At 34.5% G+C, this 10,243-nt stretch overlaps 2 protein-coding genes across 3 annotated transcripts; both read right to left on the reverse strand.

The window, feature by feature from the left end:
- On the reverse strand, positions 1,276 to 8,130 carry LOC109819655. 2 transcript variants are annotated; one of them, XM_020385458.1, is made up of 8 exons: positions 8,090 to 8,130; positions 5,068 to 5,169; positions 4,894 to 4,976; positions 4,677 to 4,793; positions 3,025 to 3,127; positions 2,354 to 2,936; positions 1,720 to 1,874; positions 1,276 to 1,627 (listed from the first exon to the last, which is right to left on the reverse strand). In XM_020385458.1, exons 2-8 carry the CDS (start codon positions 5,077 to 5,079, stop codon positions 1,529 to 1,531), a joined length of 1,152 nt encoding a protein of 383 aa, XP_020241047.1. In that variant the 5' UTR covers positions 5,080 to 5,169; positions 8,090 to 8,130; the 3' UTR covers positions 1,276 to 1,528. The 2 variants fall into 2 exon arrangements, with proteins under 2 accessions (XP_020241047.1, XP_020241048.1); XM_020385459.1 differs by lacking the exon at positions 8,090 to 8,130 and having other exon boundaries at positions 4,677 to 4,785; positions 5,068 to 5,089.
- LOC109820722 (E3 ubiquitin-protein ligase RNF185-like) lies at positions 8,138 to 8,700 on the reverse strand. The gene is made up of 2 exons (XM_020386919.1): positions 8,534 to 8,700; positions 8,138 to 8,378 (listed from the first exon to the last, which is right to left on the reverse strand). The coding sequence occupies exons 1-2, from the start codon at positions 8,659 to 8,661 to the stop codon at positions 8,138 to 8,140; spliced, it is 369 nt and encodes a 122-aa protein (XP_020242508.1). The 5' UTR covers positions 8,662 to 8,700.

A 10,243-nucleotide genomic window follows, 5' to 3' on the forward strand; every position in this document is an offset into this window, starting at 1 on the left:
CCTCCTAATAAATGACTGACCGGCAAAATAATGGATTTGGTATATTTTGGTGAGCATCAGTAATACATTGGTGCATGTTCTTACTCCGGCAACAATTTGATATATTATGTAGGCTATAGCGACAAATTAACTTATATTTTGGCTGGAGTCAAAATTCCAATCAAATTGAGTCACTTGATTCCTCATATGAAGCTAAATATGGTTTAAGTGGGCTTACATGGCAGGATAATACTGAAAGAAAAAAAGTAAAAAAAAAACTCAACCCCCACCCCCACTCCCCACCCCCAAAAGAAAGTCTCTATCTTCTTCTTTTTCTCTATTCATGTGAGGGAGGGGATTAATCTTCCAAAAATTGTAGAAATTTTTCTTGTGCATAATGTTATTTAATGGATTCAAAATCTTGATTTGGCCATAATGTGGTTGATTTACGTAAATTAGGGCTTTTTATCCCATTTAGTCATTAGTTTGCTTCTTCCATGCTCATATTTGAGCTTGACCTTGAGGAAGAGCTTGAGGATATATAATCTAACTTCAATTTCGTTTGTCATAGCCAATTTAATGCTAGGAGGAAGAACCAAAACTTTCCAATTTGGACCCTAAATTTGAGCCCTAATGTTAGAAAAAAAATATCTTTTAACAATTTAATTGATCCAAATTCCAAATTACCATCACGTTGGCAGCCATGTGGGTCGCGCGTGAGGATCATGTAACTCAATTTGGCCAGAATTTTGGCTCCTGCAAAAATACAAGCTAAATTTGTCGTCATAGCCTACGTATATATCAAATTGACGCCGGAGTAAGAAAATAGACTAATGCGTCACTAAGGTTCAACAAAATATATCAATCTGATAATTTTGTCTTGCAAGGGCAATGGATATATTATTTATTACATTTTTTTCTTACTAATTATGGATATGGATACTAATACCAACGTGATTCTGTATAATGTCTGTTAAAATCGAATAATGATATAAGTTGAAAAATGACCATTCAGCTTCTAAATCAATCTACATTAATTAATCATGTTAAAAGTAATATAAGATTAGGATACAAAAGAAGATGACCAATAAGCTTCCAAAAATAAAAAGAGGGCACACTTTGCAAGTGAAAATAGCTTTTCAAATTAAATTTCACTATACTATCTCATTATTGCTAATGAGAGCACAATTTGAAGAACGAAGACACCATTCAGTTGAGAGCCGAGATAAACCTGTATAAAAACTTACAAACTATACAGACAAATAAAAAGGTTCTATTTCAAAAAAAAATCACAAATTGAAATAAACCCAGTAACATTTTCTTGTATCTCATGACTAACATTTGCTTGTATCTCACGCAAGTTGCCAGCATCTATTTCTAAATGGAGACATGTCCAAAAATTTTACATATTATAGCACAATAATTTAAATTTAGACTGTTATTTCACTGAATATACAACAAAATCTGTAGCCTTCTACACAAAAAGACTGCTAATCTTTAGCAGGAACAAGTTGTCAGCGTTGACCTCTTCAAGGGCCCAGGTAATCTTTTAACTCCCTGATTTAAAAAAGTGCTCAATGTGAAACTGTCCACTTCGTTGAGTTCCATGCTTTTGTTTCTTGGGCCGCAATGTTTTTGCCTTCACATCCTGCGCAATATAAAGAATATAGCATAAACAAGAAAAAGAGAATGCAAGTCATAAAATCTGACGATAATCATAAACTAGAGCTAAACACCCACCAAAGATTGATCATGATCTCTCAGCACCTTGATCCTCCCACCTCTGCCATCGGATCCGACAGATATTAACTCCACGTTACTTGCACCCGTTCCAAAGGAAGAAGACCTGCACCATTTCCCGGTTCTATTTGCACTTTCTGATCCAAAAAGCCCACCTGATGTATACATGGATCAGCCATGAGACGATTGTCGATGAACGAATTGAGATAAATTTACCAACCAATGTAGATCAACTTCAAAATGCAAGTAAGCATATAAATAAAGGACGAGTTGTGAGCTTAATCATTGAAAGAAAGGATTTGCTTTTCTCAAGCATTTGAGCACAAAAAGATTACTTTCAAACATTCACATAACACAAAACAAAGAGACCTAGAGACCAGAGGAAAGATATGCATATATGAATCAAAGTAGCTATATTCTATTTCTATATAAATTAAGATATGAATGTGGCGTGGAAATCCAATTCTTGATACATCAATACTATGCACAAATGAAATCTAATATTGGTTGCACACAGTTACACAAAACCTAATAAGTATGATTTTAATCAAATGGAACAAAATGATGCCTGAAAGTAGAACCAAATGATGCTTGAAAGAAATCTTAAATTTCGTGACATGATAAAAAGACTCACCAGAGTTAACAGCAGAATTGTGCGTTTGAGCTTCTTTTTTCAGTGCAGTTGTAGGTGTTTGCTTGGAAATGTCATCAATAATTATTGTTTCTGTCATCCAAGTGGCACTTGCTACATGTGTAACTTTCTTCGCTTTTAGCTGTTCAGAAATGCCCTTATCTTCATTCTTCCTATTAATGTATGAACTCAAGGGTTTATCAGCTACACCAATTTCTTGATTAGCAGACAAGTGTTCTGGATTTTTTAAAATAGCTCCTTTCGAATATATTGGTGACTCCTGGAAATCTGAATCAGGTGTCGGATGCTTATTCATCTTGGGGGACAGCCCAAAACCGTCTTCATCCATAAAGCAAGAATCAGCTTCTAAATCAATCACACTGTCTCTTTCGTTTGGCACCAAGAAAGTAGAAGAATTTTTGGCTGCAGGACAGTTGGTACTTCTTTTTAGATGATCTGAATGGTTAACTAATTTTGCCATCTCTTCCACAGGTTTCCCACCTCCGCCTTTATATGAAGACTTCAAATTTCTAAGGACCTCGTTTTCTTTTTGTTCAAGTGCCTTCTCCAATTCTTGCAACCTTGTCTGATTCAGACAATAAGCAGGAAATCATTACAGCTAGATCCACTTAAAGCAGAATGTAGAAATATTTCTGTGGTTGTAAAAGACTTACATTTAGTTTCGCTATCTTTTCTTTGGATTTCTCAAGCTTTTTACGTGCACGAGCATCTGATCTTCCTAAAAGGTTGCATTGAGCCATCAGTTCTTTATAGGTCCTAAAGAAGTCAGGCATAGAGTTAGGCACAGACAGAGAGAGGGATTAGAACCATGATTATTTTCAATTTATTTTTCTTTCATAAGTTTTAACCTAAAAGATTGAAAAGTTTGCACAAAATGGTGAAGAAACAATGTGAAAATTTCAGATTATTATATAGATTCAACTACGCAGATCTGTATATAGATAGTTAGATACTAAGTAAAATTCATTTGCACCATAATGTTAGCATCAACAAGCATTCAGGACTGCTAAAGCAGAGGAGGCTACAACATCTCAAGTAGATGCAAAAAGTAAATATATTGATGCCCAAAATTAATATTACAAAAACTACTTCAGGGAATGTAGGTCCACTCCATTCGTTGACTCTCCACTCTCCAGGATTCAAACCTCCTCATCCTTTTTATCCTCCACCCAACTATTGTACCAAGTTCCTCCTGATATACTGTTAACTTTTACATGTTATAGTTTTGCAATTCATAGGTGAAAGTGCATTAATGTACACTGATCCCACAGATAATATTTTATGCATATTTCAAAAAAAAATTGAATTTCCACATGATTTTGGACATTTTGGAGCAAATCACAAGCCGCCATCTTGCATAGAATATTTAATGCATAGTTGCATACTTTGAATTTTTTGAATTTATGCGAACTATAATCCATGATTTAGGCCATGTTCGATCAAGTCAAAAGTTGTCGTACCGTATAGAATATTTTATTGATACTTTGAAATTCCCAAATTTCTATGGTATGGACTACATAATCCATGACTTCTGCCATTTTCGAGCGAATCACAAGTTGTCATCCCGTAGGGAATATTTTATGTAGACTCCAAAATTTCCGTATTTCTATGGACTATAAACCATGATTTTGGTTGTTTTCGACTAAGCCACATTTGACTCCCGCAAAGAACATTTTAAGCATAAACCAAATTTATATGGACTATAAACCAATGATTTTAGTCGTTTTCCACCAAATTACAAATTGTCACCATCCATAAAAATTGTGTACACAAATTCCTGAATCTCAATGGACTACACCTCATGATTATGGCGGTTTTCAACCAAACCACTAATTTTCATCCCACGGAGAACATTTAATACTTACTCTGAAATGCCCAAACTTATGTAAACAAACCATGATTTTGGCCATTTTCAATCAACTTACGAATTGACGTACCACGAATAATATTATGTGTAAACCAAAATTCTTGAATTTCTGTGAACTAACCCATAATTTCACCGTTTTCCACCAAATTAGAAATTGCCATCACACATAAAATATAACACGCGTGCACCTAATCCCTGAATTTTTAAGGACTATAGCTCATGTTTATGTTTATGGTTGTTTTCGATCAAATCACAAATTGTCATCCTATAGAGAATATTTTATGCATACATTGGAATTCCTGAATTCCTATGGACTATAATTCATGTAGTATGCTAACCTAAGACATCTGGCAAGAAATATCAATATGGTGCTTCACAAATTACTTGTGAACATAAATGAAAAAAATTATTTCTGTCGTGCACATTGGTTAAACTTACTTGTTGCGAAGGGAAAGCGACTTCTTTAAAACATCTATTGTGTTCTGTGGATTACCACTGTGACCAAGTGATGCAAGCTTCACCATCTCTTCATCCCCCAGATTCAAATCTGTTGCCCTGAACAATAAACAGTTATTTATCGCAAATAAACAGAAACTATGAGTGAGAGATGATAGCCACCAAATTTTCAGCATGTGTTTGCAACCGCTACTCTTACAATTTTACTGCAGCAAGCTCTTTTGCCAATCCCAAACTCCTCTCCTGCAGTTTTCCGCACTCTATTGATGTTCTTGATAGCTCCTAATGCATATGGATTCAATTCAAACTGGGGCATAAAAGCCAATAAAATAAAGAGTGAAATGGATTATATTCAAAGCTCAAACAAACTAACCTCAGTTTTCATCCTAAGATATTGCTCCACACGCTCTTTCTCTTTTCTATATTCTTCTTTCCTTGCCTCCTCTTTTTTTGCAAGGTCCTTCCATGCTGAGAGCTGATAAATAAATCACATCAATTAGAATCATGGACAATGGATATAAGGGGGCTGTCAGGCACCAGCTACAGCTACAAGTGTTATATATATATAATTTCACTATTCAGTCCAGTAACTCAAGCCATATAAGAAGGACAAAGAAGCAATTTGCCCATAAAACTAAGTATTTTGCCAAGCTTTTAAAATGTGAAGCTTTACTTATGTAAATTCTGAAGTTTAAGTTTTTTTACAGGTAAATGGAGATACTTAAGTCTCATAATATAAAATGAAGAACCAATTTATGGGGAAAAACATGATGAAAGATAACCTAATAAAAAAAACTAATTAATAAGCACCACGATATCATGAAATTATATTTCTAGAAATATATTATCTTCAAACAACAGGACAGCATATCGACCTCCCAACACAATTTCCCAATGCTTAAGACTCAATACCCCCATCGATTCAAAAGAATCATTAAAAACGCATCTAAATCAGACAAAATGCAACTAAAACAAAGAGGGGTTTTGTGTATACCTCGTCATTCAGTTTCTGAACTTAAGTTTTTTTTTACAGGTAAATGGAGATACTTAAGTCTCATAATATAAAATGAAGAACCAATTTATGGGGAAAAACATGATGAAAGATAACCTAATAAAAAAACTAATAAGCACCACGATATCATGAAATTACATTTCTAGAAATATATTATCTTCAAACAACAGGACAGCATATCGACCTCCCAACGCAATTTCCCAATGCTTAAGACTCATACCCCCATCAATTCAAAAGAATCATTAAAAACGCATCTAAATCAGACAAAATGCAACTAAAACAGAGAGGGGTTTTGTGTATACCTCGTCATTCAGTTTCTTAATACAACCTCGTCATTCAGTTTCTGAAGTTAAGTTTTTTTACAGGTAAATGTAGATACTTAAGTCTCATAATATAAAATGAAGAACCAATTTATGGGGAAAAACATGATGAAAGATAACCTAATAAAAAAACTAATTAATAAGCACCACGATATCATGAAATTATATTTCTAGAAATATATTATCTTCAAACAACAGGACAGCATATCGACCTCCCAACACAATTTCCCAATGCTTAAGACTCATACCCCCATCAATTCAAAAGAATCATTAAAAACGCATCTAAATCAGACAAAATGCAACTAAAACAAAGAGGGGTTTTGTGTATACCTCGTCATTCAGTTTCTTAATACAACCTCGTCATTCAGTTTCTGAAGTTTAATTTTTTTTACAGGTAAATGGAGATACTTAAGTCTCATAATATAAAATGAAGAACCAATTTATGGGGAAAAACATGATGAAAGATAACCTAATAAAAAAACTAATAAGCACCACGATATCATGAAATTACATTTCTAGAAATATATTATCTTCAAACAACAGGACAGCATATCGACCTCCCAATGCAATTTCCCAATGCTTAAGACTCATACCCCCATCAATTCAAAAGAATCATTAAAAACGCATCTAAATCAGACAAAATGCAACTAAAACAGAGAGGGGTTTTGTGTATACCTCGTCATTCAGTTTCTTAATACAACCTCATCATTCAGTTTCTGAAGTTAAGTTTTTTTTTACAGGTAAATGGAGATACTTAAGTCTCATAATATAAAATGAAGAACCAATTTATGGGGAAAAACATGATGAAAGATAACCTAATAAAAAACTAATTAATAAGCACCACGATATCATGAAATTATATTTCTAGAAATATATTATCTTCAAACAACATGTCAGCATATCGACCTCCCAACGCAATTTCCCAATGCTTAAGACTCATACCCCCATCAATTCAAAAGAATCATTAAAAACGCATCTAAATCAGACAAAATGCAACTAAAACAAAGAGGGGTTTTGTGTATACCTCGTCATCCAGTTTCTGAACTTAAGTTTTTTTTACAGGTAAATGGAGATACTTAAGTCTCATAATATAAAATGAAGAACCAATTTATGGAGAAAAACATGATGAAAGATAACCTAATAAAAAAACTAATAAGCACCACGATATCATGAAATTACATTTCTAGAAATATATTATCTTCAAACAACAGGACAGCATATCGACCTCCCAACACAATTTCCCAATGCTTAAGACTCATACCCCCATCAATTCAAAAGAATCATTAAAAACGCATCTAAATCAGACAAAATGCAACTAAAACAGAGAGGGGTTTTGTGTATACCTCGTCGTTCAGTTTCTTAATACAACCTCGTCATTCAGTTTCTTAATACAACCTCGTCATTCAGTTTCTGAAGTTTAAGTTTTTTTACAGGTAAATGGAGATACTTAAGTCTCATAATATAAAATGAAGAACCAATTTATGGGGAAAAACATGATGAAAGATAACCTAATAAAAAAACTAATAAGCACCACGATATCATGAAATTATATTTCTAGAAATATATTATCTTCAAACAACAGGACAGCATATCGACCTCCCAACGCAATTTCCCAATGCTTAAGACTCATACCCCCATCAATTCAAAAGAATCATTAAAAACGCATCTAAATCAGACAAAATGCAACTAAAACAGAGAGGGGTTTTGTGTATACCTCGTCATTCAGTTTCTTAATACAACCTCGTCATTCAGTTTCTGAAGTTAAGTTTTTTTACAGGTAAATGTAGATACTTAAGTCTCATAATATAAAATGAAGAACCAATTTATGGGGAAAAACATGATGAAAGATAACCTAATAAAAAAACTAATTAATAAGCACCACGATATCATGAAATTATATTTCTAGAAATATATTATCTTCAAACAACAGGACAGCATATCGACCTCCCAACATAATTTCCCAATGCTTAAGACTCAATACCCCCATCAATTCAAAAGAATCATTAAAAACGCATCTAAATCAGGCAAAATGCAACTAAAACAAAGAGGGGTTTTGTGTATACCTCGTCATTCAGTTTCTTAATACAACCCTGATGGTTCTTTTCTGAAGTTTAAGTTTTTTTACAGGTAAACGCCGCCGTCAACACCGCTACCTTCCCTCCCAATCTCATCACCTCCTTCTCCAACTCCTCAGCATCAACCTCCTCACCTGCCGCCCCCTCCAAAACCTGCGTCTGGTCGCCAATCGATTGGAAGAACAATCTCATCACCGCCGACCTCAAACACGATTGCTTGCAGACAGGACACGTGGGCTTCTTCCCCGACGGACAGCACTCCATCCATTGCTGGATGCTGTTCGTGAAATCAAAAGAAAAGTAGCAGTAGCCAGTATGGCAATTTTTTTTAGAGTTGTCTTAGAGGCGAATGGGTTCGAAAACAATTAGGATAAAACTTTGGGCTTATAAAAAATAAATACCCTTTTTTCTACTGAGAGAGGGGGGGGTTACCAGAGCTCGTGGAAGACGTGGCCGCAGACGGGGATGGACTGGAGGTCCTCGACGATGGGGCGGAGCTCCTCGAAGCAGATGGTGCATATGGGCTTCTGGTTACCGCCGGTGAGGTTACCGGCGGACATTTCCGTTTTTGTGTCGTTTCGTTTTTCGGGGGAATTTGGGAATTTTTATCTTTTATCAAATTTTCAACTTTAATTTAAAAAAAAAATTGCAGGCTCCTTTGAAGAGTACTAGTAAGAGAGGCACGTGTAGTACACGTGCCAGCGTCAAAATATTTGTAGGGCTACATGTACGAGTGTACGTATACGACTTAAAGCAGTTCTAATTGTCAAAGAGATATAGATGTAATTGGAATTTAATCCAAACTAAACAAATTATCATCAGCAAAAAGAAGGTAATCAAGAGTAACCCTCCAAATTTGTGAGCATTAGCCTAACTAGCTCCAAGTAGATAGCAATTTCGTCACAAGCAACTCTTAGATCTTGTAACGTGGTTCATATGATTTAATCCAGATCATCATAGTAGCCAAATATGCATTTAACCAATAATTAATAATAAAGATATATGGGAAGCTGTTTAGACTTGATATCAAATAAACATTAGTCTTTAACTTAATGTAAAATAGTGAGCTATGTTCGCTAGGTTTACAAAGAATGATTTTTTCCATGGTGTCAAGAAAGCTTCACCAGATTACATTAGATTATATTTGAGGTTTCAATTAGGTACGAAGAAGTCTAGAAAAATTAATCCGGCTATCTAACAACTTTTTTTGTTCTATAGTAAGGAATTTTCACATGTAATACTAATCCAAGAGAGTATAAGACAATTAGCTTAGCTTTTAGTGGATCATTTGCCGTGTATTTACATATTGCTCCTAAGATGAAGAAAAATTATATATACTTTTAGCGTGCGGCTCAAATGACTATTTTGGGACCAATATACACATAGTTAGGATGCGATGCTTTTCGGTTCGCAGTTTTGAAATTATGAGGAGCAAATGTATCTGAACACCTTGTCCCGCAAAAATTTTGTTCCGCAAAAGTAATCAGGTTCGTCTTTTTTATATATATAGTGATAGTGAATTGTTGTTTTTATTTTTGAAGTTACTCTTCAAAAGAATTGCAAGTTCCTTTTGAAGAGTAAGTTTTTTTTTAACCAAAAAGATTTACTCTCTAAAGGAGCTTGAAATTCTTTTTCTTGTAGTGTTCGGAAAGCATGGCCTTGTTAGCATTATTTTTTTTATTTATATCGGAGTAATGGAATGTCTGAGATGAAGTAAATATCTAATCATAATGTCCCGCATGGTACAAAAAATTCTGAGCCACTTATATGAGGTAATTCGGTTAGCCCTATGTCAAGTTGGGAATGGTGCAATTCTTTTTCTTACTTTTTGAGCGTATCTATACTACTCTATAATGAGCTGTTTGGTTTTTTTTTTTGGGTGGTAAAAGTGGGGAAAGCTGCCAAAAATATCAGCATTTTGACAGCTTTCCCCCAAAATCACCACTTAAAAAGGTAATTTTGGGGGAAAGCTGATATTTTTTGACAGCTTTCTCCTCTTTTACCGCCCAAAAAAACCTATCCAAACAGCTCCTAAGGAAAATTGTGAGGACATGCAAAAGTGGGGAATGGTGCTTTATTCCTTCAATTCCATAACGAATTGGATGTCATTTTAGTAAAAGATGATGGTAGCTCGGTAATTTG

Source organism: Asparagus officinalis, chromosome 8, assembly GCF_001876935.1.
Source record: "Asparagus officinalis chromosome 8, Aspof.V1, whole genome shotgun sequence".
Taxonomy (NCBI): Eukaryota; Viridiplantae; Streptophyta; class Magnoliopsida; order Asparagales; family Asparagaceae; genus Asparagus; species Asparagus officinalis.

What these genes read in the sequence shown, in the direction of transcription:
- LOC109820722 (XM_020386919.1), bottom strand. Translation starts at nt 8,661, where the DNA reads ATGTCCGCCGGTAACCTCACCGGCGGTAACCAGAAGCCCATATGCACC. An exon ending in CACGTCTTCCACGAGCTCTG is followed by an intron (nt 8,379 to 8,533) that starts GTAACCCCCCCC and finishes TTTCACGAACAG; the next exon opens with CATCCAGCAATGGATGGAGT.
- LOC109819655 (XM_020385458.1), bottom strand. An exon ending in GAGCTTGCTGCAGTAAAATT is followed by an intron (nt 4,794 to 4,893) that starts GTAAGAGTAGCG and finishes TTTATTGTTCAG; the next exon opens with GGCAACAGATTTGAATCTGG. An exon ending in GAGATCATGATCAATCTTTG is followed by an intron (nt 1,628 to 1,719) that starts GTGGGTGTTTAG and finishes TATATTGCGCAG; the next exon opens with GATGTGAAGGCAAAAACATT.